The 27,112-nt window shown below is 49.0% G+C and overlaps 10 protein-coding genes across 10 annotated transcripts; 3 read left to right on the top strand and 7 right to left on the bottom strand.

Annotated features, from left to right (window-relative positions):
• Positions 1-614: 614 nt before the first annotated feature.
• Positions 615-1,526, top strand: L228DRAFT_171339 (hypothetical protein). Its single transcript, XM_018329490.1, has one exon. It carries the CDS (start codon positions 827-829, stop codon positions 1,331-1,333), a length of 507 nt encoding a protein of 168 aa, XP_018186934.1. The 5' UTR covers positions 615-826; the 3' UTR covers positions 1,334-1,526.
• A 1,909-nt stretch (positions 1,527-3,435) lies between these two features.
• Positions 3,436-5,504, bottom strand: L228DRAFT_269758 (RWD-domain-containing protein; the record flags this gene model as incomplete). The annotated part of the gene is made up of 2 exons (XM_018335314.1): positions 3,436-4,769; positions 4,835-5,504. 2 exons carry the CDS (start codon positions 5,502-5,504, stop codon positions 3,436-3,438), a joined length of 2,004 nt encoding a protein of 667 aa, XP_018186933.1.
• Positions 5,505-5,997: 493 nt separating this feature from the next.
• On the top strand, positions 5,998-7,489 carry L228DRAFT_284421 (dolichyldiphosphatase). The gene is made up of 3 exons (XM_018336224.1): positions 5,998-6,251; positions 6,323-6,512; positions 6,585-7,489. Exons 1-3 carry the CDS (start codon positions 6,204-6,206, stop codon positions 7,085-7,087), a joined length of 741 nt encoding a protein of 246 aa, XP_018186932.1. The 5' UTR covers positions 5,998-6,203; the 3' UTR covers positions 7,088-7,489.
• On the bottom strand, positions 7,319-7,995 carry L228DRAFT_171314 (hypothetical protein). The gene has a single exon (XM_018329489.1). The coding sequence runs from the start codon at positions 7,896-7,898 to the stop codon at positions 7,551-7,553; it is 348 nt and encodes a 115-aa protein (XP_018186931.1). The 5' UTR covers positions 7,899-7,995; the 3' UTR covers positions 7,319-7,550.
• A 511-nt stretch (positions 7,996-8,506) lies between these two features.
• L228DRAFT_222459 (para-aminobenzoate synthase) lies at positions 8,507-12,025 on the bottom strand (the record flags this gene model as incomplete). The annotated part of the gene is made up of 5 exons (XM_018330298.1): positions 10,848-12,025; positions 10,106-10,772; positions 9,437-10,033; positions 9,055-9,391; positions 8,507-8,610 (listed from the first exon to the last, which is right to left on the bottom strand). Coding segments are annotated over exons 1-5 (2,421 nt in total), but the record flags the coding sequence as incomplete, so codon positions are not given.
• An 888-nt stretch (positions 12,026-12,913) lies between these two features.
• Positions 12,914-14,414, bottom strand: L228DRAFT_240233 (hypothetical protein; the record flags this gene model as incomplete). The annotated part of the gene is made up of 3 exons (XM_018331221.1): positions 12,914-13,883; positions 13,948-13,996; positions 14,189-14,414. 3 exons carry the CDS (start codon positions 14,412-14,414, stop codon positions 12,914-12,916), a joined length of 1,245 nt encoding a protein of 414 aa, XP_018186929.1.
• A 1,435-nt stretch (positions 14,415-15,849) lies between these two features.
• Positions 15,850-17,880, bottom strand: L228DRAFT_171283 (NAD(P)-binding protein). Its single transcript, XM_018329488.1, has 5 exons — positions 17,319-17,880; positions 17,127-17,212; positions 16,904-17,068; positions 16,770-16,840; positions 15,850-16,697 (listed from the first exon to the last, which is right to left on the bottom strand). The coding sequence occupies exons 1-5, from the start codon at positions 17,723-17,725 to the stop codon at positions 16,209-16,211; spliced, it is 1,218 nt and encodes a 405-aa protein (XP_018186928.1). The 5' UTR covers positions 17,726-17,880; the 3' UTR covers positions 15,850-16,208.
• A 314-nt stretch (positions 17,881-18,194) lies between these two features.
• On the top strand, positions 18,195-18,645 carry L228DRAFT_240231 (hypothetical protein; the record flags this gene model as incomplete). The annotated part of the gene is made up of 4 exons (XM_018331220.1): positions 18,195-18,392; positions 18,422-18,450; positions 18,506-18,571; positions 18,633-18,645. The coding sequence occupies 4 exons, from the start codon at positions 18,195-18,197 to the stop codon at positions 18,643-18,645; spliced, it is 306 nt and encodes a 101-aa protein (XP_018186927.1).
• Positions 18,646-18,764: 119 nt separating this feature from the next.
• On the bottom strand, positions 18,765-20,197 carry L228DRAFT_284417 (MED6-domain-containing protein). Its single transcript, XM_018336223.1, has 3 exons — positions 20,101-20,197; positions 19,669-20,036; positions 18,765-19,607 (listed from the first exon to the last, which is right to left on the bottom strand). Exons 1-3 carry the CDS (start codon positions 20,189-20,191, stop codon positions 18,963-18,965), a joined length of 1,104 nt encoding a protein of 367 aa, XP_018186926.1. The 5' UTR covers positions 20,192-20,197; the 3' UTR covers positions 18,765-18,962.
• A 351-nt stretch (positions 20,198-20,548) lies between these two features.
• L228DRAFT_231978 (HATPase_c domain-containing protein) lies at positions 20,549-26,830 on the bottom strand. Its single transcript, XM_018330583.1, has 4 exons — positions 26,596-26,830; positions 26,355-26,542; positions 21,130-26,301; positions 20,549-21,065 (listed from the first exon to the last, which is right to left on the bottom strand). The coding sequence occupies exons 2-4, from the start codon at positions 26,480-26,482 to the stop codon at positions 20,966-20,968; spliced, it is 5,400 nt and encodes a 1,799-aa protein (XP_018186925.1). The 5' UTR covers positions 26,483-26,542; positions 26,596-26,830; the 3' UTR covers positions 20,549-20,965.
• Positions 26,831-27,112: the final 282 nt, after the last annotated feature.

Here is a 27,112-nt window from a genome sequence, read left to right as displayed (position 1 = left end):
GTTCTCGCAGACAAAGCGTGTGGAAGCAGACATGGAGAAGGGCAGGGGATTATATCCAATAGTCTTGATCCTTTTTGGAAGTTGTTTAAGCATTTTGACTTGTTCGAAGTCATTGAATCTACTTCAATGCACTCCCTTGAAAGAAATTCTAGACTCGTCTCAATATGGATGTCCCTGTCGTCGACATGTTTGGTTTACAAACAGCCCCAAACAACTGTATACTCTTATGAACTTTTATGGCTCACGTAGAGAAAAGCAAATGAATAGGCATCACAAAACATGTGGAAAGCAATACCTGCAACTAACAATTCTAGATGCTCACTCTGTCACTCGAGTACATTCATCGTCTTAATTCAACTACTATCTCCACCTCAACTGTCCCAGACAAAGAACGCTCTCTAGTGTCTCTCTCTACACCGCATTCGGCATGGCAATCGTATACCTCGACGGATACATACCCTTGATAGAAACTTTTATTTGCTTGATTACTACATGTTTAGCATGAATTATTGTTCTTTGTTCTTGTTTGCGAATTCGAGCATGGCCATTCACATGGACGGGCAATCCTTACACCTCCCCAGCTAGCGGTTCATTCACGACCATGTGTTTCCTTTATCTGATTCCCTGCGGCGAATATATGTCTCTTCGAGATCCATTCCTTGCTTTGATTCCCTTTTTCTTTTCAAGGTCACTTGATGTTTTTTTGTTCGGTCAGGAAAGGGACGAATATTCATATAAGAAATTTATTTTCCTTCACCAAAGCCGTGATACTCAATCGGAGTTACAATATCATCATCGTCAGCAGTAGCAGGAAATAGGCCGGAAAATGGCTCCGCCGAGGAAAAATATACCTGAGCTCGCGCACGACCCGCACGACGAGGCACCGTATGATCTGCTTGATCAACTATCTCCCGTGGGAGACTGGGCTGAAGAAATGGCCGAGTATCCCGAAGATCAGCGCAGTCCTGTTACTCCCTCTGAACACGATGGGCTAGAAACCAATGACAAGGGCGAAGAAGACGACATCAACGGCGCAGGAGGTGCCCCTGATGATGATATACCCAGTCGACATGTCGGTCGAACAAGGGGCAAATGGGATCCTATCGAGTATACCGCCGAAGACCTACACGCTTGGGAAAAGAAATGTCATAATATGAGTCTTCCAGATGAGGAGGTATGCATTTGCTCTCATACCATGCTCTCTTCCATTACCTCTCCATTACCCCTTTTTCCCCTTCTCCACAGACCTACAATGGAAAAAGAACATGAAATAAAATCCAAAACAAAACTAAAAAAATCTTACAACCCCCAACCCTATCCGATTCCACAATGATTTAAAAAACGTATATCCCATTCTAACACCCCAACTTACACAGAGACACCAATCCTACCGATCCATCCTCTCCGCAGCCGCCACCCCGCACACCCCCGACGACACCTCGACCCTCAGCGCGCGTCTCAGCGCCGTCCGTCTCGCCTTCGAAACCTACTACCTCTTCGCCAAGGACGAAAGCGTGCGGCAGCTGCTGTACTACCTCGAAGAAGACGAAGAAAAGCTGCGCATCAAGGCGTACAACGGGCTACACCACATCATCCACTTCTGCATCTCGTCGCCCTTTGGCGACAGCTTCTACACCGTGCGCGGGATCATCTACAGCGGGCTCTACAAGACGCTGCGGACCAACGTGTCCTCGAACCCGGCCGAAGCCGAAGCCATCATGTCCGCCGTGCGCTACATCCTCAAAAAATGCCCCGAGCGCTTCCTCCCCGGCCTGTTCGAAGACACCGCCATCGCAAACCACGGCAGCCTCGCCTGGCTCGCGGACAAGTACAACGACATCATCACCCACGTGCGCAACCCGCAGCAGGGCGCGCGCGTCGCCCACGAAATCGACGCGGCCATGAAGTCCAAGATCGGAGAACAGTTTGGCGTGCCCGAAAGCGCGACCGGCGTCCTCAATTTCGCAGGCAGGATGATGGCTTTTTTGGATCGCTTCATGAATGTCACCTCCGCAGGGTCCATTGCTGCCATGGATTTCTGGGTCAGGTCGGATAATCTGCTCCATTCAAGGGATAATATGCGCACTCCGTATGTCCCGGGTGCGGTGCGCCATGCGGTCGAGGCGTCCGCCCCGCTGCTGAAGAGAAAGGCGGATGATGCCCGTTTGAACGTCCCTGGTGGGTCTGCGCAAGGTGCTGCCGGTCCGGGTGCTGCGTCCGGGGGTGCGGCGGCTGGTAGCGGTGGTGGTGGTGGTGGTGGTGCTGGTGGTCAGGCGCCGAATAAGAAACAATATGTTCCCCGCGCAGGTGGTGTTGCTAGTGGTCCTGCAGGTGGACCTGGTGGTGCTGGTGGTGCTGGTGCACGGTCTGGTCCGGGATATCAAGGCAAGAATTTCGATCCGCATTATCACGCGAAGATTGCGGCGGCGAAACAGGAGGCTGCTTCCGTTGCTGCCGCTGCGAATGCGGGTACGAGTAATAATGAGTGATTATGCTTTTACTTGTTTTTTTTGGTGGGCGGCGGCGGCGGCGGTGGTGGGAGAAGGAGGAGGTGGTGGTGGCGCTGGTGGATGGTAAGTGAGTTGGCCAGGGAAAAAGTGAGAAAAACGGAGCCTGTAGTCCGTGGGGACTGGGAAATAGTATAAACTTCTTTATTTTTTTTTTATCTCAATTTGTATTTTTTCCTTTTTTTATTTTCATTTCATTTCGTTTTGTTTCATTTCATTCTATTTTAATCTTTTGCTTTTAAACATTCAGTAAATCAAGGCGTTCCTTGGCGTCATGCAAGACAGTTGGAAATGTATTTGACGTTTGTCTCTTTCTCTTTATAGTCGATATATATTCCATTCAACTTATTCTTTTCCAGTTGCAGTAAAATTTCACAGCACGACGTAACATAAGACGTAGCATAAAGCGTAGCATAAAGCGTAGCATAAAGCGTAGCATAAAGCGTAGAGTAAGATGTAAAGATGAAGAAGACCAATATCTGATATCAACAAGCAGAAAATGTAATATGTGAATATAGTACTACTATATACGCCGCTCCTAATAATGCACATCAAGTCTGTACTCTGCAACGCTTGCGACAAATTTACAACGTTGATATCAATTTGCACGAAAACCTCATGATTCTTTTGATTCATTGAAAACAAAAGTCAAGAAGAAGAAGAAGAAGAAGAAGAAGAAGAAGAAGATAAAAGGGTCTAGGGAGTCCGTGAATATATATAAAAAGGATATGGAGAAAGAATCAAGGATATAAAAAAGAATATCGAAGGGGGGAAATGAAGAAAATAGAAAAGGGCTGCGACATAGAAGTTAATATAAATTGGAATGGAATGAAATGAAGTTTAACAAACTATAGGTATGGGTGAGGTGAAAGGGAAAAGGAAGAGGGAAAAATGATGTATGAATGGAAGAATGCGATCACTACTGCAGTCATCGAAGAGGAATTTCCCACGGGTCGTGTCCGTTTCGCCGATCGAAAAAATCGCCATCGTCATCGAGTTCGTCGCTGTCCCATTCGTCTTCTTCGTCGTTTTCTACGAGTTCGAGAAATCGCCGGAGGCCAGCGCCGGGAGGGCCTCGCTCGCGGGGTGCTCTCGGCGGTGCTCCTCCTCCACCACCACCAGCGCCGCCACCGGCGTTTCCAGCCCTCCCGTTTGCACCGCCACCACCACCGGGGCGGTTGCCTTGACCCCGTGCTGGAGCTTGCGCAGGCGCGCGAGGCGGATTATTTTGTGGAGGAGGAGGAGGAGGGGCTGCAGGAGGTGGACCTTGCTCGAGTTGAAGAATAATCTGTGGAATTTCGGCCGCGCGGGGCGGAGCAGGGGCAGGAGGAGGAAGAGGAGGGTTATCTTCGAGGTCGTCCAAGAGAGCAGCCTCATTCTCCAAGCCACGCGCACCGGCAAAAGCTACGCCGCCCGCGCCATTTCCTTCGTCGCCTTCTTCCAATTCCCACAGGCGCATATAACATCCACGGCCCTTTTGATTAAAGTGCTGGTAGGGATTGGACTCGCAGAGCCACGCGCTACAGAGGTAGCAAAAGTGGGTGCCGCACTGGAAGCACCGCATGTGGTTGCACCCGTGGGTTTTCTGGGCGGGCGACGAGCATGTGGGACATGGGGTTGTGTGTTGTCGGAGATAGTCGTAGGATGCCTTTTCTTCTTCGGTCAATTCGCCCTGCGAGCGAGGCCAGCAGCGAGCGTATTCGCCGTGCCAGCCGCCTAGACAGACACGACAAAATGCATAGGCGCAGTCTTCGCATACGGCAATACGTTCCTCGGGTGGAGGCAAAGCGTTGCTGCTGCTGTCATCGTTGTCGGTTTGTTTCGATGCTCGTCCGTTTTCTCCGTCAGAGTCAGAGTCGGATTCGTATGTGAGTGCTTCGGAAAGATTCTTGGGTTTAGGATGTTTCTTGGATCGAGCCGCCCCTTGGCACCAGGTGCGTGGGCAGTATACGGTTGTCTTGTCGGACTCGAGTTTCTTTTTCCGTTTCAATTCCACATACCGCTTGACCATGTCCTTGTCAAGTGGGATTTGTAGGAGTTCGCTCGGTGAAAGTGTACGCTCTGCCTTTTTCTTCCGTCTGTTCCGTTGGTCGTTGGCAGCTCCTCGGCCTGGGTCCTCTTTACCACAGTCTGGCGCCAAGCATCTCACTTGGGAGATATCGCCTTCTGAAATGCAAGTATTGTAAAAGTCCTGAAGACAACTAACGCAGAATACATGAGAACAGGAGCTCATGCGGTGGCAGACGGAGCCCTTTTTCGGTTCTAAAACCCACTGTCAGTGATTAAAGTCACCCTCGCGGGTAGGGGAGATAAAAAAAAAGACGAACCTAAGCAAACCCCGCATTCAAAAGATTCGTGTGCAAACTTTTCCCGCTTTGAATTGATATCAAAATCCAGTAGAGCAATCTTTGTCCCCTGCGAGACCTCCAGAGTATCATTCTCGTGTTGGATAAGGTCAAAGTTGCGTTCAGCCGCCTGCTGCAGGTGGTCGAGATAGGCAAACACGACCTGGTCTCTCCCAAGCTCTTCCCACAACGCATTACCTTCTTCTTCTAATCGGCGCAGCGCCTCTCTTGGCAGCCAAGGAGGATTGGTCGATAGCTCATAAAGCGGCGGTTTCTCTGCCGGATATCCTTGGGGCAGGCTAATGCGGAGCCGTAACGGAGGCAGATGAGATAACGAATGAATTTCCCTCGGTACATCAACCTGACGATCTGGACTTTTCTGCGCCGATTTCGACAGCGGCCTTTCCACTCTCTCAGTGGATTCTCCCTCACTTGCTATGTCTGAGGTAGGAGGAGTCGGCAAGTCGACTGGCGGAGCTCCATCTATGAGGCCAGGAAAGCTGACAGGAAGCGGCTGCGCAGGTTCGACTGGCAAATCTATCGAGGCGACATAAGACTCGCCAGACTGAAAAGTGAGTTCTGGAAATATGGCAGCAATAGAGGACAATTCAATTTCACGCTCATCATCGCCCAAATCAGCAGTATCAGCCATAGCGGGGGACTGGCGAGAGTGGCCCCGAATCACGCCAAATGTTATGAGCGGGGAAACTCGAAAAGGTATGGAGAAAAAGAGATCAAAATCGGGCTAAAATTAAGGTCCATCCGATGCAATATCAAAGTCATTAATAATCTCAGATTGAAACATTTGTGGGGTGACAGCAAAAGGAAAGTGAATGATTGAGTCAGTGGCAAGGATAATTACTACGGTAATAGTCGCTCAGTCATAATTCTAGACCCTCGGGCCACTTTAAGCGGCACAGATGTCAGATCTTATCGTTATCTAGGATTAATCTAATCAACATAATCTAATCAATTGATCAGTTATCGAGATCTACTTTTAAACTTGATCCGAGCCTTTGCCCGGCAGTTAGCTTCGGCTAGATACTTGCCGCTGCCAACAAAGTGGGTGGGGCCATTGGTATCTCGCGCTGCCAGGAACTCTGTCTTGTACTACTACGGGCATTAGTATTGGACCACCCATGTCACGTCGTCACACAACCGCCGGGTTGCTCCATTTTCTCAAACAGGCTCAGGTCATTGAACCTGACCGCTCCCTGTTTTAAAAGACCGGGCATCACCTCACACACACTCTCTTGAGCTCAGATCGAGCCGTTCGGGTCTTGCTCATGGTCGAGGAGTGTATCGGAGAGAGCGAATAGAGCCGGGAGTCTGCGCGTCTCTTTTCCTCATCATGGAAGGCCCACCACTTGCGTCTTTGTCCTTGACGCATGTCCACTACGTAAGTTTCATTTCCATTATGCCTCAACGGCTATGAGACTATAAAGCTTCAGAATGTACTGACTGCCCTAGAACCCCGATGACCCCATCTCATACATATGCGCATGGCTCGCGCTGGTCCCACAGGGTCTCTGTGTCGCGTATGCGACATTAATATGGTCGACGCGCGAAGTCGAGATCCTCCTCATGTTTGCCGGTCAACTGGCTTGCGAGGCCTTGAATTGGGGGTTGAAGCGGTACATTAAAGAAGAACGGCCTAGTCGTCAGTTCCCTCCCCCTCCTCCTCTTTCCTCAGACTCTCCAGTCTTTGATGGTTCATACTGACATACCATAGAAATGAACGGCAAAGGGTACGGGATGCCCTCATCCCACGCGCAATTCGTCACCTTCTTCAGCATGTCCTTGACCTTCTTCCTGCTGTTCCGCCACGTTCCCAACCCGGGCTCATCATCCTCATCATCATCGTTCTCACACGGCCCCGCATCACCATCATCAGCATCATCATTCGCAGAGCGGGCACTGCTCTCGCTTCTAGCACTCGTGTCTGCTGCCGCCGTCGCCGCCAGTCGAATCTACCTCAACTACCACACGCCCAAGCAAGTCATCGTGGGCTGTCTCGCCGGCGTCTTCTGCGCGATCTTTTGGTTCCTGTTTACAAGTTACCTGCGACAGGCCGGATGGATAGACTGGGCGCTGGACTTGCAGTGGGCGAAAATGGCGAGAATGAGGGATCTCATTGTCAATGAGGACCTGGTGGATGCGGGGTGGGATAAATGGCAGACGAAACGACGGCGAAAGTTGAAGCTCAGAGACGATTGGACTGGCAAGTCTCTTTAGCTGATTTCTTTTCCTCTCATTAATTTTCCTTTTTAATTTCTTTTACTCCATTTCATTTCCTTTCTTATTATCTACTTTCCTTTATCCCATTTTATTTCCCATCTTATCATTTCACGCCCCCCTTTTTTCCTCCTTCTACGATTTACTTCTCTAAATATATCAACCTTGTACCTTGTATAGACTCTGAAAGACCCGGGAGTTAGCTGTCCATACTACATCTACCCCCTCCTTTTGTTTTCTATTTTAAATATTTTTGTATATATCCATTCAGTCATCTTGTCATTTCATATCCGTTCGATTCTAACACGCATTATTTTTCTTTTCCATATATATACATATCTATATATATGTACTGCATGCATTTGATCTTCATCAAACACTACTTACTACCTTATACTATATACAATTTCATTTCTTCCCTTCAGCCTTCCACTTACCAACGTACTACTCGTAAGTTACCTAATTACACCCACTGTCCACAAAAGGACCATGTCTGATCCTTAACGTTGAAGGGGGTAACAAGGTAACAGTACAATACAGTACAATTAGCTATAGGACGCAGAGCGTGAAAAAGGGAGAATAAAAAAAAGGAAATAGAGAGTGGAGAAAAAAGATATACCTGGATCCTGGATGCAGCTTCATTGAGGCGGCGCAAGGCGCAAGGTGCGAGGTGTAGAGTACACACAACACACACAGAGAGAGAGAGAGAGAGAGAGAGCACAGATAAGGGGAAAAATTGACAAAAATAAAAAAAATAAATAAATGAAAGGAAAGAAAGGTTATGCCGATCCAACGCCCCGCAAAAAGACATTCAATAATACAGAAGTGTAATAAATGTTTGAGAAGAGTAAGGAACCAAGGAACGAAGAAAAAAAAAATGGATTGATAAATAAACCCAATTTTCTTTCCCCTGACCACATGAAAAAAAAAGGGACCCGGGATTCTAGTGGATAATAACAAAGAACCCCCTCCTCGCCACCATGAAGTTTGCTAGTACCACAGGATCTATCGCTCCATGCGGACCTGCAGGACGGGTGTACCCGGGGGCAAGAACCCCACGCCGCCGGGCCGGACCATGGCCGCGGGCATGGGGAGTACAGCCACCTGCGCACCATTCAGAGGAGGTGCGCCGTTTTCGCCATTAGCGTTATTATTGTCAACGTCATCATCATCGTCGTCGTCGTCCGCGGGGAGAAGGGCATCGATATCCGGGTCGGCGTCGACTTCTTCAGTATCGACCGCTACGGGGTCGGTGACGAGACCGCCCGTGGGAGCAACACCGCCAGCGCCGGCACCAGTACCGAGAGCACCGAGAGCACCGGCGGCCTCGGCATTGGTAGAAGTAGCGCGGGATCCGCGGAGAGATGTGGCAGTAGATGCGGAGACGGACGACCGTGACGATTTGCGCTTGGACGAGACAAACGAGCTCAGGGCGCTGTCGAGCTTTGTGCGCATTTCTTCCCACTCGGCCTTGTCGTCGCTGAGTCCCGTAATAGCGCCCCCGGCACCAATGTGCCATACGTCTGCGACGAGGGCTTGGCGTTTTTGGGGCGGGGGCGGTGCTGCAGCGGGGCCGGGGGGCTGGAGCGTTTGGGATGTTTGTTGTTGGTGTTGATGTTGGGGAGACTGGGAATTTTGGGAATTTTGAGAAGGTGCGGCCTCGGGTCCTTGTGCAGGAGTAGATCGAGTCGGGGAGCGGGTAGGTGAGCGGGAACGAGAGCGCTGAGTGCGTGATGCAGATCGGGAGCGGGAGCGGGTGGAGTGGCGGGGTTGCGATTGGGATGTGAGAGACGCGGAAATAGATGGCTCGACTTGCGTCGATAAGGGGGTGTGAGACCCGTCAGAGCCGGCTGGTGCATCGCGGGACTCGCCTGGTCGGATGGACGTAGCAGTGCCATTCTCTTGAGCAGGAGGATGCTGTTCTGCGTTGACGCTGCGCTCCGCGTTGGAGTCGGTCTCGTTGCCACTGCCATTGGCGGTGCCGCTGCCGCCTGCTCGGCTGGTGGAGGAGGAGAGGGACCGCGAGAGTGGAGCAGGAGTGGGAGCAGGAGTCTCGAGCTCAATGGGCGTCTCAAGCTCGTAGCTCTCGTCGTCCCACTTGTATGCAGTGCGAATGACGACAGAAAAATCACCGGCTCCACCTACATCCAAGTATCCTATCACGCCAGAGTAGATTCCTCGCGGGGCATTGTTTTCGAGTTCCTTGAGAATCTGGCATGAGCGGCGCTTCGGCGCACCAGTCATGGACCCCGGCGGCAGAGACGCTGCGAGCACGTCGAGGCCAGTAGGAAGGGACGCATCTCTCTCCTTTTGATTTTTCTTCGTTGTCGCATCAGATCTGTCATCCACTTTGTTTTCTTCGCCGTCTTTCTTCTCCGCAGCTGGCTCGTCGCCTTGAGGTAACCGGCCCTCAATGACCGACACAAGCTGGAACACCGTCTTGTATTCTTCGATACCCATTAACTTCTGGACGTGGACATTGCCTGACCCCACAACTCCGTGTAAATCGTGTCGAATAAGATCCAGAATCATCAAGTTCTCCGCTCGTTCCTTTGGCGTGTTGAGAATGTCCGTGGCCAAGATTTTCGTCATGTCCTTGGTTTTCTTGACTGTACCCTTGATCGGCCGCAGTTGGCATGTGCCGGTACGATCCCAGCACAAGAATCGCTCGGGACTGCTGCTGAGCACTGTCGCTGAGCCGAGGCGAATGTACGCGGCAAATGGTGCAGGATTGCGCTTGCGGAGATTCTTGTACAGAGTCCATGGCATATTGTCCGGATCCACGCGAGGCATGGAGATTGTAGTCTGTCCCGTTAAGCAGAGCTCGTAAGAATCACCGGCCCTGATGGACTCCTGACACTGGCGAACTCTCTGGCGGTAATCCTCCTCCCTCGGGCCTTCAACGACCTTTGCGTGCCTCAGGTACTCGGCGACTCGTTTCTTGTCCTTGGCCTCGCTCTCGGGGTCTGCCAGTGCCTGCAATAGAATTTCTCCCGTCTCGGAAAGAGTTGCCGTAACATTCTTGATTTTCCGAATATTGGATCCAATGGCAGAAGTCTGCACCTCCTTTTGCGTCATCTCGATCCATGTGGTGTCGTGTGGAATAAGCGATTGCACATAGACCTGCCCTGCTTGGTGATCAATAACAATGCTCCTCTCGACAAAAGCAAAGCTCAGATCCGGCCGAGGAGCCCGTGCTCGTGCTGCTCCATGCGGTTGGCTGACGCCAATCGTTTCGAGCCCGGCTTCGTAGGAGATGAAGCCCATCAAGCCTCCCCAGAAAGGCGACTCGGGATCGCCTCCTTCAACTTTGTGCTTTTCCATAAAGTGTGCGAGGTACTGCCAAATGTCACTACCATATTTTCTCAGATCCTCGTTCAGGACCTCTAGCCATTCATTGCCGATGAAGACCTTATGCGATTCAACGTTGTAAGTCACTCGGATTGTGCGGTTTGGCATGATGAACCCGATGATGCTATATCGACCCACGCCTTCCCGAGTCACGGCCGAGTCTAGGATAATCGCATCTCCTTCTTGAACCTTCATCGCTTCACAGATATCCGGCACCGTCAATGAGCCTGCGCGAATTCTGCTCCACTGCAAGTCGTGCTTTCCATGTAGGTTATCCCACGACCAATCTTCCAGCAATGGAAACAAGCTTGACTTTTGGCACCGCTCTAGCAGGCTGGTCCGTCTTGAACCTGATGTTTCTACATCTTGCGGTACCGCAAGATGCGGCAACTGCGCGCGCTGCTTCGACCCTCTGCGCTCATCATTCCACCGACATGCTTCGGCCCACCAGTTCTCAATGACCTTGATGCATTCCGCATTTGTACATGCGGATTCTGGATGAAACTGCACTCCCCAAAACGGCCTCTCAAGATGCTGTACGCCCATCAGTACAGCGCCGTTGACGAGATCACCGCAATCCCATGCCAACGGTTTCAACAAAGGACATTCTTTCGTAGGCAGCCACAATTCACTCGGCCAGGAAACGGCCCGGCGTGTTTGAATGGGATGGCCAATATCGACGTGCAGCGAGTGATACTGCGTCGCCTCAATCCCGCCAACTCCATTGAAGATCGACTGCCCCTTGTGTAGAATTTCTGTGACGATGCCATGCCGAGGCTGGGTCAAGCGGCCCACAGTCGCGCCAGAAGCCAATGACAGACTCTGGAAACCAAGGCATATTCCAAAAGTTGGCCGTACTTGGGCCTCCGGTAGGGACCATATCTGGCTGATGAAGCCAATATCTTCTGGGAGTGTGGGATTTCCGGGACCTGGTCCTACGACAACTGCATCGAACGGCTCGAGGAAATTGCCAAGGTCAGGTATATGCGCATCGAGATGGACAACGGTGACCTTGGCAGGAAGCTTTGTCTCGAGCAAAGAGACAATGTTGTTTGTAAAAGAGTCGTAGGCGTCGACGAAGAGGATGCGCCGGGGTTGTTCTCGACTTGCGGGGTCCATCTGCATGATGGTGGGGGGCTAGGACCAAGTGGCCGGGAGAAAATCGGGTTCGGCAGGGGTATCTCAAATGTCGTCGAATGGATTCACAAAAGCCGCAGTGGAACGTAACTCGATATCAATTAGCTCTGTTGCCGACAGGAGTTTCTCGTTGCGGTGATTTGTGGTATCTGTATATATGAGACCAAGTTTCGACCATAAACAGTATTGTCTCAGTCCTAGGCAATTTTATATGCTTGTACGTTGCGCGCTAGGATATTTGTTGTCGCGCGTTGAGCGAGAAGTGAGTCGCGGAGGATGAGTGTGGAGAGCACGTAGAGGGAAATGCAATCAGTACTCCATGAGAAAAGAGAAAGCGATGCGAGGATGCCTTCGAGCAAGGAGAAAGAATGAGAGATTAATAAATGATGAGGGAAACGTAAGTATGAGTCTTAGGATGCAAGAGTAAATGGGCGGCGGGCAGATTTTCAAAAGTTCCCACATTTGCTGCTAGACGACCCGAGTGAAGCCGCGAGCTCTGATAGCGAGACGAGTCCCGCGCAAAAAATGATGACAGCGGCCCGAGATAACCAGACTAACTAGCACGCGGTAAACAAATATATCAATCAAATAATCAATTCAATCTTCACTCACTCCTAGACTGATTTATCAGCCATGAAAAACGAGATATTTAGCTTGACGCTATCACAAAGAAACTGCCCGCCTTCAATAAAATCCATAATTTTGAGGGACGGTTCTTCGCGGCATTACAGCATCTGTCTCGTCTGAGTCTACCGGAAACAACACCACCGTTTCTTGCCATTAATTCACATGCCCTTGATACCTCAGTTCTGTGCACATTTTAAAATTGGAATCGGTCAAGTAAACAATGACAACCCGTCATGAGAAATAATTTGATATTCTTGCTTTGTCCGCGTCATCTTTCTTGACGGAACAGCAGAGGTTCGAGCCTATCTAATCTCATCTAATCTTAACTGATTCATAACTGCATCATTCGCAAAGCTCCTCTACGACAAATTCAACACATATAACGTAGTAGTATCACAAACAATTTCACATTTGCTACTACAAGTTATCACGTTGCTCAAGATATACACACTGAATAATTGGCATCAGAAACATTCCACAAAAATGTAGCTCATTTATCTCTTTCTACTGGTAGCAGAAAAAGGGGCTAAATAAAACGATGACATGCTATACTGTTCACGAACCATCATTTACATGTAAGAAAATCATGATTGAAAGTACAATCAACAGGATCAGGAGCCTTGGGCGTTGAATACCAAGCACAAAGAAATAAGTTGTATATAGAAAACGAAAAAAATGTACATACCAATGTCTCGCTGGAGAAAAATTGACTTAGTCCTTTCCAGCAGGCATTTCGTGTATTTCTGGTATTGGCCCTGCATTATTTGCACTCATTTCATGCAACCCATCCTGCTTGGTATTTACTGGGCTGACTACTGGAGAAATCGGGCTGGGTATGGGGCTAACAGTAGTTTGTACCGCCTTGCCGCCAATCTCGCTGGCAGTTGAATCATGCTTCGGATTGAGCTGGGGGTCACTCGTGGCGACGCCAACCTGGGGCTGTACATATTGGGGATTGGCATGAATTCCCGCCGGAGCAGCCGTCTGCGGAGCAAGTCCTGGCTGATAGAATGGCTGCGGCGGCGGACTGAGGATGGCTGGAGAAACATTTCCAGAATAGTAGGTCGGCGGTTGCTGGGTCGTCTGATCCGGCACCGAAGCACTCTGTTGCATTTTCTGTTGATGCTGTGCTTGAACGGCGAGGATGGCAGCTTTTTGTCTCTTGTTTTTGGGGCGGATGCAGCAGCAATAGATGAGAATAGCCGCAATGGTGACAAGAACAGCAACTATGCCCACTGCGATTCCCACAATGGCTCCGACTGAGAGGCTATGATGGTTGTCAAGACCAAAAATGTGGTTTAGATTCGTTCCACTGCTGGAGCTGAAAGTTGCGGCTGGGCTGCTGCTAGCAGTGGTTGAACTGGCGCCGCCGGCCGTCAACGAGGAAGCAATTGCAACACCGCTGCGGGAAACGCTGTTGACAGAATTGGTCGCCGAAGATGCAGGGAAGGTAGCAGCGGCCGTCATCGACGAGGCGCCAGACAATGACTGGCTCGATGCAGTAATGGTCAGCGGTCCTTCCGTTGAAGCCAAGGTCGCCGAAAACCCTGATCCGACTGTGGAGTAGTAATCCGCCAACAACTCTACACTTGTGACAGTGCCCCGTGTGGAGTCGCAATCGAAGCCCTGAAGACCGTTTGACCAACTAAAAGTGCCGCAAAAAGGAGCTGCGGTATCCGAGCTTTTGAAGAGCATGGATTAGCAAAATAGAATCAAAATTCAACTTGGAATACAGATAGAAGTACCATTTCAGAACGCGATAATCATTTTCACAAGTGAGATCGCAAGTATCCCCTAAGTTGATACAGGTAGTGTGTATACCAGTGCATGTCGCAACCGACCCAGAATAGCAACACCCCACAGCTGTGTTGGAATAGACGCAGGTTTTGTCAATGGGACACGAAACAATGTTTTCTATACAGACACGACAACGGTAGTTAGTTGGGGGCCCTGCTCCTCATATCAAGAGCAGTTGAGAAAGTATACCTGGATCGCCGTTGACGAAGCCGCACCAATTGTCGGGCACGTTGACCTGCCTTCCAAAGAGTCGCGCATATGGAATGGCCCCAGGCATCTCAGTAGGCCGTGGGGATATTCCCATGAAAGCCATATCGCCCGCGGTCGTCAAAGCAGGCTCATGCCATGGTATGGCCAATGCTAATTTGAGGCCGAATGCCAGCCCGTAGAGGCATCTCTTTAGACGTAAAGCCATGATGGCGCGCAGTCACGCCCGCGAGTTTGCGTGAGGGATGAGCGCAGCTCAGAGAAAATTGAACCAGCAAGACCAGCGCGTTGACACCTAAGATGAGTGAAAGTCGCAAATCGAAGTTTCACAAGTAAATGCGGAAAAATGAACGAAGCATGTATCAAATTAAGAGAGCTTCTCCCATAAGCATGAGCAAGAGCAAAATTAGTATCCTGCTACAGCCAGCACGCCCTGAGCCTGGCCAATCCACTGAGAGTCACAGCCAATCCGAAGGGCTTGAGGGAAAATGCTTCGCCCCCATTTCCGATTAGTTACACAGTCGAGGACGAGATATACAATACTGCTTGCATAGCCTGCCCCAATATTCGGCGGCTTGAACTTTGTGCATTGCCTGGTCTCCATCTCCGGGGATGAACTGCGGCTGAATGCATTGCAGCTAGTCATTCTCACCGGTGTTTGGGCCATAGGCCTAATGGCTGAAGAAGGTATAAGTCACAGCCCTGCAGGAGACAGAGATGAGCCATCTCAAGGATCCCCAAAAAGAAGCATGCCAAAGGATCAAAATGGGAAGTTTGAAGCGACTTTCAAGAATGCAAAGCCGAAACTGGCCGGCCAAATAGTATAGTGCCAGCTCTAAGGGGCGTAGTCAAGGTGCAACGTGGTCGAGATGAGGGAACTGTGCTGCACTCTTCATTTTGGCCGGACCTGACCCCGGGTTCAATCAGAGTGAGGAGTCGGCTGCCACTCTAAACAACAAGGTGTATCTCCCGTTATCTGAAGTCAGTTTGCTGCTGGGGCTTTCGGCGATCTGATTTGCCAGTCTTTGATCCACGTGCCGTTCCATTATCACCTAGAAACCATCTACTTCCGTGGGCTGTGGCTGTAAGATGTACCGTATTAAGGCACGAAGATGGCGAAGCCGGAAAAGAATGATTAGACCTAGCGCAGTGCGCCAGGGTCCAAAGGCTTGGCCCTTCGCAACCAGTCAGAGTGGCAGGGTTCTGAGGTCTTCCACCCTGAACTCCATGGGGACTGAGATCTCGTCCCCTGTTCGGTTTGTTTACTTCGTATCTCCTGGCCTATCGCACCTCTCTTCCCTTGGGGCCAAACCTAGAGCCCCGACCAACGTGCGAAGAACTGTAAGCCTGCAACTGTAAAGCTTAAAATTCCAGATCACTATATCTCTAATATTAACGGCAAAAGCTTTCTATAAAGTGGGACGGTATCCTTGACCACAGTAAATGACATACCGCGGGAATCTGCATTTCTGTTGAACTTGACTAGTCCCTGGTGTCGTTTCGCTCTTTGGACGCCTCTTCTTTGGCGAAGCTTCAACACAAGACCACTCATGATCCAGCGAAAACGCCTCTGAGCGGGGCGCAAGTGAACTACAACAATAGAGTAAGCCCAAAACGCGCATATTAAGCGATACCTTTGGAAAGCCTCAAGGATTTAGATTAAGAATTTTTACTGGCTGCATCGGTCCTTTTGGTCTGGATTTAGGGTTTTAGATTAAGCCGAGATCCATGTGGGCAGCAGAGCTGAGATGCTTCAGATACAGTGCAGTATATACCCTGAAGCTGTACTGCATATGGACTGTTGGGAATATGTAAACCAGCAAATTGGGTTATATTTACAAAGGCAAGGGAAATCGGCGCTTGAAAAATATATATGAAGAAAGGGAGAGAAAAAGAGAAATTCGAGACAGGAAATTTGCACGGCGCCTGAATTCGGGCTGGAGAACAATCCGCCGACAAAGATATCGAAACATAACTTAATGTTGCTCCATGTCCTTGCAGCTCAATGATCGGGTCGCGCAATAGACCCAGTTTCAGGGTTTTCAACGATATCCGCTGCGCTACTGACCTCTACAAAGTCCTCGAGCTCCTCACTCACAGTCTTTAGTCTTTCTTTTATAGAAGCAACACCATCATGGCCGACAATGTGGCGCGCTGGAGGGTTTTCGTGTCCGCCGATTGCAAGAAGAGCGTACACAGTCTCTGCAATCAAGGCATCTTGAAATGCGGGAGGTAGACGAGGATAAAAACTCGAAATCCCTTGACTGGATGCCAACTGAGCAGGCCCTACGTTCTCCTGACCGAGCATTGCCTCGACGCGTTCAATCATACCCCCGAGAAATTCTCGCGACATGGGAACTGGGTTGAACTCAGGATCGTATGGGGGCAGCGGAGGAACTGCCCTTATACGATTCGTGAGCACATTGATTTCTAGATTCGTCTGAACAATGGTCACTTTGATGTTGAACGGCGCAACTTCATACGCCAGACTCTGATCAGGAAACTGTCAGCGAGAGTCGACGCAGCGGAGCAATCTGTAAGTATAACTCGAAAGACAACTCACATCACAGAATCCTTCAAGTGCCCATCCAGATGCGCAGTACATGCTCAATCCAGGTGCGCCTAATTGGCCGGCTGTTCTCAATAGTAAGCTACTGAACTCGAGCCCCGGAATGTTTAGACGAAATAGAGACTCACTGATACCGCCGAGTATGATGACGTGCCCTGATAGTTGAGCACGGAAAGAAGGTAACAAGGCCTTGATGATATTAACTGGCCCGAAAAAATTGGTCTCGAATTGATCGCGTACGAGCGTTGTCGCTCTTGATGACGCTCCCAATTCTTCGACAGTCCCGACCAAAGCTATTGAGACAGTTAGACTCAAAATCTTACAATGCAAATGTTACGCATAAAGACTCGCATTCGCTGGTACAGCATAGCAGTACATCAATTCTTCCGAAAGCCTGAACAGCCTCCGCGACGGCAGCCTGGCATTGGCCCATGGTTCTGGCAATTCATCATATACGCATTAGCAAATACTTCAGGAACCATATTGTTCTCGAACCTCGAAAAAGATATTTCAGGGTAGGTTCGATGAGGCAGCGCCACTCACCTCATATCTAGCAACACGAACCGATACCTCCCCTTCCAGTCTTCTCTTTGCGCTAGCTCATCATATAAAAAATTACGGAACTCGTCGCTTCGTGCACTCCTTGGATCTGGTTTGTCATTTCCTGGAGCCGCATGTCCATTGGTAGTGTCTCTACTGTCGTCTTGCGTCCCACTATGCCTTTGCCATTCGTCTTTATCAGGCAGTTCGCTAGGTGCCATTCCACATACAACCGCATCTCCATGATCAAGTAACCATCTTGTGAGAGTGATGCCGATGGGCGAGTTTCCTGAAGAGAGAAACCATACTCGGCGAGATTGATGTGGCGGAAACGAAGGCGCCCTTGCAGTATCGGAAGCCTCATGTGCCTCGTGTGCCTGCGTGCTTGCTTCTTCGCTGGAGGATGCCATTGCTTAATCTAATAAATGACACAAGTGGCGTATTAGATAATCGTCTCAGCGGAATATATCAAGTTGAAATTGAGTGGTTGTCTAGTGATTGTTGTCATGTGATGTTCCTATCCTCTGCCTGGATCGCAAAATCAATGAACTATGCAGTAATAGTATGTTTGCAGAAACGAAGGCGTGAGGCTTTTTGTTGGTTGGAAGGCCGCAACTTCTCCTATAAAGTTTCATAGATGCTCTTCGAATTTAACCCGGAGCCGAATAGCTTCACCAAGCTCTCTGCGCGGACGTCCACACATTGAGACACTTTCAGAACTTTATGGCCAAGAAGAGATCAAGGCAAATTGGCTTGGTCTCTCCAATGAACTGAACCTTTTTTTAGTGTGCAACATCCAGAACTTAAGAATAACTGGCGTTGGAGGAAGGAGAGTGACGTGAGCCTGTTGGACGTCCAGCGTGTGGTTTTGGTGGAGAAATGAAGTACCTCCTCTCCCATACGTTCCCCATCTTAGATGTGCAGAAATGTCATATTTTGGCTCTTCTAGTATTTCTCTTTCTCGCGATAGCTGAATTTGCAATTTATGTGTATCTCCACATCGCATCAAGACAGTTTCCTCGAGAGACTGACGTTAAAGGCAGGGACTTGAGGTTGCGGGGCGGTGTCTTCGCTTCGGTAAGACTTGTTCGCACTATCTACTGTAGCTTTCAGCGAGCTCGGAGAGCTGCTTACTGTATGTACAGATGATCTTGAGGCTTTTGATTTGGAATGAACGAAATTTAGGATAGGAAAATGATCCAATTCAGTTTAACAGAAGGTTCAATGTCAGCCTTGGAGATTAAAAAGGAGCCACTGTACGTCATTCTATTTGTCTCTAATTCATTTATTTTAATAATACTAATCTCTGATTAACAGTCTTATTATCTAGGGAAGATAATCACAATTCGACAAAAAAAGAACGTGTCTTATAATTCTATTTCATGACAACGGATTAGATTTGCGTAAGTGTGAATTTGAGGATAAAATAGAACAACATTACATAAACAAGCTCCGCCAGATGCAGGTATCTAAAAAATGCCCAGGATTTTGTGAGAAGCGCGTGCGCTGCCCAAAATTTATCCCCTTTCAAACGCCTAAAAGTATGCATTAAGTCATTCAGATTCTCCTAAATGCCCACCAAACTCCTTATTTTAAAACAGCTGGAAATCAGCTTGAGCTAGGGGCAAGAAAACAATTTTCCTCCCATCATTTCGGGCTTGCGCCTCCAGGAGTTGTGGGAGTGGTTGGAGAAGTCGCCGAGCCACCGACTTTACTCTTGCGTCTTTTGGGCTTTGGTCCGGCAACTGTAGGGTTCTTTTCGCTAGTCGCACTCCTTGCTGATTTCTTGCCAGCCACAGCCACAGCCGCAGCTGGCGATGGGAGAGACTTAGGCTGCGGAGTAGGAGGAGCAGATGGTCTTGAAGGTAGAGAAGTTATTTTTGCTGTTGGGGGCTGAGGAGTTGCTGTGCTGGTAGATTGGGGACCTCGTCCTGTTGAAATGATGAAAGATCCGGGCTCGCCCACAAGCGGATTGTCATCCATATATTCATTGCCAGCATATTTTAAGGAAAGAGCAAAGGAATCCTCTAGCGCGCGGAGTTCTTGAACTGAACTTGCAGCCGTGTTGACCGCGATACCAGCCGATTTGGAACCATTTCCTTGGCTCTGGGCTTGACTCGCCGAATCTGGCATGGGAGTGTTCTCTTTGCTGACCTGCGTCGATGTTCCCGCAAAGCTCGTCGCTTGTTGTTGTGGAACCGGCGGAATATAGATATGTCCGAGGGACGGCGAGAAAATGGGCAAAGAGGACGCAGTGGAGAGGAAACGCGTCAATGAGGTGACTGTTGACAACTGCAGAAATTAAACATATTAATAACGTGTCCTGAGAATAATTCCCTTGATCAAAACTTACCATTCTACTGCCAATAACGTTGCTCACAGACGGAGCCATATAGATATTCTCGCCTACTACGAAGTACGAGCTAAGCACCGTGATCTCGTCCTCAGCGCCAGGACGCTTGCGACGAATCTGTTTTCGAATGATCCATGCCCCAGTCGTATTCTCGTCGGGTGGCCCAAGAGGCATTCCTCCATGTGGCGGTTGCGAGGGTGTATGAGCTACCATAAATTCAAGACCTTGCATTGTGCGCAATCGGCCTTCGAATGCCTCCCTCGTTTGTATGAAGTGAAACATGGCCATGTTGAAGGTAGCCTGAGTCGTGAGGATAGCATTATTTGAAGTCGAATCGAAGAAGGGAGAATGTGAGAAATACGGAAGAACTACAATACAGCATACCGAATTAATATATAAAAGAGCAAAGAATAACACCAGATGCTTGTATACCAGTATTTGTATGAATGCCACCCATAGATTGGGCAATTGCAGGAGACCGCCATTGGATCTCGTCAAGTGCTGGCTCCTTTGAGCCAGACATTGCGATAGAAAAGACTGACTACAGAGAACAGGTAGGATTGTTGACGTATAAGAGTGAGAGCTGCTGAAGCTTCCATGTGAGACCAAGCAGCACATCGGCAAGTTCCGGGACCCGCCTTGAGGTTCCGAGTCCGAGGTCCGCTTCAATGCTCATATACGAAGTATGTCTTCGACATTGATTATTAAGTTTTCACGAGGTTGATGTTAACGCAATCGAAATACATATTACTGTGTCTTGAGTGATCTCTATCATCTAGTTTGCGGATCCCAAATACTAAACTCTCCCTTCAACCGCATAACATTTAACAGAGCCCGTCCCAACTTGGGACAGGCTGATAGGATTAAAACGATTGATGCACTGAGAGATAGATCTGGATAATTTCCCTATTGGCGCCGACAAATAGGTATCCGGCTCAATCAGGGCATTTGTGCTTTCCCTGGACACGTACATTCATCATACATACGGTACATGATTTGAGGTGAGAAACTTGTTTTCAGATGGATAGTACAATGATAGGGGAGTTGCTGGTATCTATTTCGTGAGTTCTATCTTTCTAGGATTGATGAATAAGGCCAGTCCGAACACCCTTTTGAAGGAAAATACCGTTGAAATCAGGACCGTAGATAGTCAAACTTCTATGAACTTGTCTGCAGAAATGAGGAATATTGTACTGAACTCCGGGAATGAAAATCCGAGACATATAAAAGTTGTATCATAAGATGGAAATATGAAGTGCCCAAGAGAAAGAGCCGTGGAATTGGAAGTTTGAACAGCTTAATCACCTTCAGCGGAGGAGAGTTGACGAGCGGCAGGAACAGAGAACTGTGCAACTTTCGCCATCACCTTCCCAAAATATTGCATTACGAAGCTCTCCCTGTTACATTTAATGGTCAGCTAATTATGTCGCAACAAATCCCGAATACCCAATTTCGACTCACGTATAATAACTATGGTCGGCGCTATGATCACCGACGAGGTTATGCGCAAGTTCATGGCATAACACAACCCACCAGTACACAGTCGCTTCAGCTCGCATTTCTGGGCCCCCGTTTTGAAGATCCGATAGATGTAGCTGTTCAAAAAAGCGGTAATTACAAAATAAGCTTCCTTGACGGTTGAAAGCTATTGTGCTTCCGTTTTCATCGTAGAAGACGTGCAAACTATCTCGACGTAGGGCAAAAATATCGCCGCAGTCGAGTAGCACCGATGAGAAGGCATTTAGACCTTTGGAGTTTTCGGCGAGGAAATTAGATTTGTCGGCCATGGAATTCGATAAGAATATTTTGAGTCCAGATGCAGAATCGGCATAAAATGTTATGTCTTGGCCGGGCCGCTCATCACAGTACGACGCTGTCTCTTTGATAGCGTTGGCGTGTGGGCGAGAGAAGACATCCGAAGCCCCGTGAGCCCGAGAGGCATGGATGGCGGAGAGAAGGTTCTGGTGTAGTCGATGAGGAGCAGTGACGGACTCGGGGTGACGAGGCTGTGGAACCAATGACTTAGTGCTTTGCTGTTGTGGATCTGAAGAGGAGTACGGAGGAGGAGGTGTCAGTTCCTGTGGATGCGGCCCCCGGTTGGACCCTTCGACATCATTGCTATTCGACAACAAATTTTGCAAATTTTGGGAAGAGAATGCGCCGTCCCGGAATCCAAGTTGTTTAGTGAGAGACGAAAATAGACCCTTCGGTTTCCTGTTTCGAGATTCAGCATCCAGACCATGAGATGTGTTATCTTCTGGCCCCAAGGTCTTTGTTTGTTCAGGTGAGTCCGAGCCGAATGCCCCGGGCATCTTGACACTATGTTCCTGTTCATGTTGTGCAAAGCTCCTTCGGCGATTCCTCTCATTCTCGGCCCATGTTCGTTCTTGCTCTTCGATACGTTTGCGCTCCTCTTCCAACTGCTTCTGCCGCTGGTCTTCAGCTATGCGCGCTTCCACGGCCTTTGCGCGGAGTATTCTATCAACGTTATAGCCGCGGGCTTTCAATTTCAGTAAATCAGTACCAAGGAGCATCTCTAGCATCATTGTTGAGTGAGGTCGAGGCCGGACGAGAAGCAGATTGACTAATGCCTGGCTGACTTGGAATAAGTCATAGCCGCTAGCGGTAATCCACAGGGTCCACATCTTCCGCTGGTCTAGTGTTATTGCGGCCGTTCGTGCTTCAGTATGTGAAAGGTTATGATATCTCAGCGTTCGTCGTAAAGAGATGGAGCGAACAGCCTTAACCGTTAAATTCTTTTCCAACCACCGGGTGTCGTGTTTGATCATGTCTGTACTATAATCATGGAGGAAAAGCCTAGACCGCTCAACTATTTGTTTTTGAAGCTTCCTGGACGAAGACTGATTTTCGACCACAGCTCCAATCCGAGGTTCCTCCTCAACAATCGAACTAAGCGTTGGCGCCCCTAGGCTCCAATAAAACTGTTCCAAGACCTCCTCTTGAGGTGCCGCAAGCAGACGATCTTTGAACAGACTATAGCTAATAAAATCATCCACAACAATGATATTGCTTGGACTAGCGAGTGACCATTCCTTTATACCGCTTTCTTCTTCTTCATCGAGACCGTCAGGTTCGTTATCGATGAGATTCTTTTCGTTGCTTTTCGTCGGTGGGGCGGGAACCTCTTTATACGCAAGGAGGAATGGAGCATGCCTCATTTCTTTGTAAAGCGCTTTATCTTTTTTCAACGACGAAATGCTCTCAGCAAGATTACGGAGCAAGTCCAAATATTTATCTGGGCTTTTGAACACGCTCAACAAGCGCGCAGGTTCGCGAACAACCATCTCCGCCAATTCTATTTTGCTGGGCTCATGCTTAGAGCCGCATCTGAGCAGAAACATGTTTGCTTCTGTTCCAAAGTCAACGAAATCAAATATTTCGCCATACGTTTGACCGTCTCCGAGGAAGCACATGCGCGGCTGTACAAGGCGAGTGGAGCCTGCCTTCTCGGAGATTGAGCCATTTGGAACGGCTGTCTGAGACACGATTGGTACGATTTGCGCAACGCTGAGCTTCTGAACATTGTTGGGACCCATTTCCATCAGTCGTCCAGAGAAGTAACTAAACATCTCCCTTGCAGCGCGGGTGTTTCTCGGCGGTTCTTTAATGAGTCTATTAACACTTTCATTCATTGGTGGATCAGGCATGACACCAAATTTCGACGCGTGGCTGTGCAAATCCCTCCTCAATATCGGAAAGCCCAATAAGGCAGCCCGTTCATTGGAGAAACAAGCAATTGGCGTAGCCAGCTTCTTCGCATCCTCCCCTTGTAGTGGAAGATAAGGAGTCTGGATGCTAGATACATCGAATCTGCTGTAGCCATTGATGTGATGATTTGAAATGTAATAGGTAAGAGCGTGGTCGCGAAGTGAAAAGTTTTGTTCCGCGACAGATTTCGCCATCAAATCAACTAACTCTGGCACCGATGGGAAAGATCGCAGTCCAAGGAAGGTCAAAAACTTGCCTTCCACGCTCGAATTTCGGAAAATTCCAGGCCACTGCAAGACTGGTAGATGGAGAGAACGCAGCGCATCACTTGGTTCGAAAAGCTCTGAGATTTTGTACTTTCGAGCACTAGGTTTGCTGCTATCATCCCTATCTTCGGCTGGACATATTGGGGTCGCTCTCAGACGTTTAATGTCTTCCGGCGGGATGTCGTCACGAATTGCAGCCAGATACCGAATGAGGTCAACGTGACTCCATTTTGCCTCTGTGGTAGTGGAACCACCCTCGGATAGCTTCGGAGCGGCCATGAGGCGGTCGAAAACAACACCAAGCTCAACTGTCTTTCGGACGCCCAAGGCGAGCAAGAACTTATCCTTAACGCTGTTCAAGCCACTCACAGTGGGCAAATCATCAAAGAGCTTTACCGAAGAAAAGTACGCATCTGACGGTTTCTTCATCCCAAGCTTAGTGGGAATGACTGTATGGGAAGCGAGAAGCTCTTTTATTGTCGCCTTCGAGGACTGGCTGAGAAGATCCCATTGCTTAGAAACAACCGGGAGTATTTGCGCGGTAAAGGCAGGGGATGTTGTGATGTCCTGCTCTGAAGTCAGGCCACCACGACCGCCGGTGTTTTCTATAAGCCATCGAACCCAAGGAACTATCTGAAGTTCCTCCCAGCCCAATGCCTCGACTCGTCCGCGACCAAGATTTTTTGTGAAAGCAAACGGCATTGTAGTGGGGGGAACTGGGAGTTCGGCGGGTATCTTGGATGGGTTGATGAAGAATTTGATCTCTCCGAGTACAAGGACTTGCCCTTGCTTACCGCCCGCAACATCGTGGTCCAGCGTTGCGAGTGCAACATCTAATAATGAGCGAACCGAAGCCCGATCGACCTCACCGCTCATAGTAACCTTACCTGCCCACATGAGGAAATCCCCCAACTGATTTCCATCAAGGGCCTTGATCTCAAGCTCCTTTTTGATATCAGAGATCGTGATATCAGACAAGAGCCCAAAATCTTTCAATTTTCCGATGAAACTTTTGGCGCCTTGAATTAGCTCCTCAGGGAGCACGGGAATGCCTTCGACAAATGCCAAGTCCTGGCTCGCTATTCGAACTTCATGGCTGGGTAAGACTCCTCTCGTAGAAAGGACATCAATAGAAGCGTTGACATTACATGTCCAAAAAGCCTCCTCAATCAGCTGGCCCACCCGCGAGGAAGGAGTGGACTCTTGGGAGGAGAATTGACAGAATAGGTGAATTACTGCGTCCATGACCCGAAGTATATCCTCCCTAGTGACCTTGCTTTTGCCATTTGCCTGAACAGACCGGGTTATTTTATCTTGAATTTCGCTCATCTCACTCGACCAAGCAACGCGACACAGGATCCCTGCGGCTCGCAGCATTTCGCAATTCCACGTCCTGATCATTCGAGCATTGAGGTCAATATTCTCACGTTCCACGGTCGGAATTACTGATGGCGCAGAAACATGGGCGAGAAAGCCCGTGGTCTGAGCTGTGGGAAAACCAATAAAGATTTTGCCCGACTTTTGTGGGAGAACGGAGGCAAACATATCGGCGGCCTTTTGTGCGGCAACACCGGACTTGGATGATAAGGTTGCTTGGGTCTCATCGTGAGAAAGAGTGAGAATAGCAATTCGAGTGACCTTTGGAGGAGGCTTTTTGGTGGCTCTTTCAAGTTCTTGAGCAAACGAGGAGCTCACCGAGGTACGGACGTCGGCTGTACTGATGCGAAGAAAGACACTGGCTTGCGAAAACCCTACAAGGTCTTCCGCAATGGCCTTTTGCGTCGCATCTTCTTCTTGTCGCGCAGCCTTGCGGGCCAATGAACCTGAACTAGAAGTGCCCGCGGCTAGCCGGGAGAAGAAGCTTCGAAGAGACGGCCCAGCAGCCCCTGCTACACCGGTCGGTTTCTCGAGAGCGGAGGTACTAGAACCATCTAAATCTGAGGAGGGAATCCACCCTACAATATTCATCCATTTGGCGTCTAGCTGAGCGGTTTGCCGGCGGACATCTGTAAGTTTCATGATACCCTCTTTGGTCCTGGGTTCTACATCCCGAGGAATCTTGACTGGAATCCCCGACGCTGCCTTTTTGGTAAGACTAAACACGTTCCAGTCGTCCAGCCATAGTTCTATTTGCTCGAGATCGACGAAAGTAAGACTGGTTGAAAGGAACTGGCATAGAGAGAGCAATCCAGGTATAGGCGAATTTGTGTTTCGATAATCCAGCACAAAACAAGTGTCCATATTAGCCTGCTCTTCTGGCAGCTGCATCTTCCGCGTAAATAGGGCATTTCCTTTCCAATAAAAAGCCATTGCTTCCTTTCCAGAACTGACAAACGGCTCTTCGCAATCTGCGAACACACTGTAGAATCCTACTCCAAAGGCTCCTATCTTTGTTTCATCTGGATTTCCCTCTGCAATGCGCTTTAATCGAGACCAGTCTGTCGGTGCAAATGGTTGTCCATTATTGGAGACCAAAAGTCGTTTCAAAGTATGATGCAGAAGGACGTGTCTCAGACCGGAAGCAGGATCGGGCGACTGAGGAACAGGGACAGTTGGAGAGGGGAGAGTCTCAAATTTAATTACTACCTTTGAAGCAGAGGCATCGGCAGCGTTCTGAATGAGCTCTCGAAGGGTAGTCCTTTGGCCAATTAGTTTAAAGCACCGTCAAACTGGAGGGAGATATGAACCCACCATTCACCCGAATATCTTGCCAGCACCTTATCGATCAGAGCACGAGTATTCACCGTAACAGCTTCTTCATCTGCCCCGGATCCAAGCGCTTGCTGTCTTAAAGCAGCATAATCAATGTTTGAAGCCATCCTTCAGCGCTAGGCCGGTGGCAATTGTCGAAAGGTCTAGTGCAGGGCGAGAAACCAACCCTATTTGATCAGAAAGTTTATCGTTGAATATCACAGACAATATAAAGACGAACAGTATGTACAAGACGGTAAGTTTCGATGTGTAATGAGTTGGACGCTGGTAGTCCAGCTCGTCCTTAAAGCACCAGCGGTGTACAGATGAGATTCACTACCGAACACTAACTCCGCCGACCGTCAAAATGAACGGGCAACTCATGACTAGAGCCTTATGAAGCTCTGCTATTAGAGTCTGTATGCGCCCGAGGGAAAGAAGAAGAGACGAAAAGAGCGAAGATTATTGTATTAATATCACTGACAGTGAAGCTTGGACAGGAGCTGTCGTACCCCAGATTGATTAGATCTTGTCAGCGTCGATTATTACGGCCGGACGTTATTTGCCTTTGGCGCACTGGGGTTTGTTTACAAGCTTCAACGCAACCAACTAGAATTTGGAAAAATACATTATGATAGAATCACTGAAGGCTGAGCTCCACTAATTTGACCTCTAAAATTTCTTTGATATGCAAGTAATGCCTCGCACCTACTGCGGCGCTGTTTCCAACAATTAATCGATACTGATAAACTGATAAT

The sequence above is a fragment of the Xylona heveae genome (genome assembly GCF_001619985.1).
Source record: "Xylona heveae TC161 unplaced genomic scaffold L228scaffold_8, whole genome shotgun sequence".
Lineage (NCBI taxonomy): Eukaryota > Fungi > Ascomycota > Xylonomycetes > Xylonales > Xylonaceae > Xylona > Xylona heveae.
This window is presented reverse-complemented; position numbering and strand designations above follow the sequence as displayed.

Bases quoted from the DNA above. Each gene is read 5' to 3' on its own strand.
- L228DRAFT_171339 (XM_018329490.1), top strand. From the start codon at position 827: ATGGCTCCGCCGAGGAAAAATATACCTGAGCTCGCGCACGACCCGCAC.
- L228DRAFT_284421 (XM_018336224.1), top strand. From the start codon at position 6,204: ATGGAAGGCCCACCACTTGCGTCTTTGTCCTTGACGCATGTCCACTAC. The intron at 6,252-6,322 runs GTAAGTTTCATT...TGACTGCCCTAG, and splicing joins CCTTGACGCATGTCCACTAC to AACCCCGATGACCCCATCTC. The intron at 6,513-6,584 runs GTCAGTTCCCTC...GACATACCATAG, and splicing joins TAAAGAAGAACGGCCTAGTC to AAATGAACGGCAAAGGGTAC.
- L228DRAFT_171314 (XM_018329489.1), bottom strand. From the start codon at position 7,898: ATGTCTTTTTGCGGGGCGTTGGATCGGCATAACCTTTCTTTCCTTTCA.
- L228DRAFT_171283 (XM_018329488.1), bottom strand. From the start codon at position 17,725: ATGGCATCCTCCAGCGAAGAAGCAAGCACGCAGGCACACGAGGCACAT. The intron at 17,213-17,318 runs GTGAGTGGCGCT...ATGAATTGCCAG, and splicing joins TTCGTGTTGCTAGATATGAG to AACCATGGGCCAATGCCAGG. The intron at 17,069-17,126 runs GCGAGTCTTTAT...CTGTCTCAATAG, and splicing joins GCTATGCTGTACCAGCGAAT to CTTTGGTCGGGACTGTCGAA.
- L228DRAFT_284417 (XM_018336223.1), bottom strand. From the start codon at position 20,191: ATGTCTGGCTCAAAGGAGCCAGCACTTGACGAGATCCAATGGCGGTCT. The intron at 20,037-20,100 runs GTATACAAGCAT...GCTGTATTGTAG, and splicing joins TGGCATTCATACAAATACTG to TTCTTCCGTATTTCTCACAT. The intron at 19,608-19,668 runs GTAAGTTTTGAT...TAATTTCTGCAG, and splicing joins ACGTTATTGGCAGTAGAATG to TTGTCAACAGTCACCTCATT.
- L228DRAFT_231978 (XM_018330583.1), bottom strand. From the start codon at position 26,482: ATGGCTTCAAACATTGATTATGCTGCTTTAAGACAGCAAGCGCTTGGA. The intron at 26,302-26,354 runs GTGGGTTCATAT...AATTGGCCAAAG, and splicing joins GCAAGATATTCGGGTGAATG to GACTACCCTTCGAGAGCTCA. The intron at 21,066-21,129 runs GTGAGTCGAAAT...TAAATGTAACAG, and splicing joins GCCGACCATAGTTATTATAC to GGAGAGCTTCGTAATGCAAT.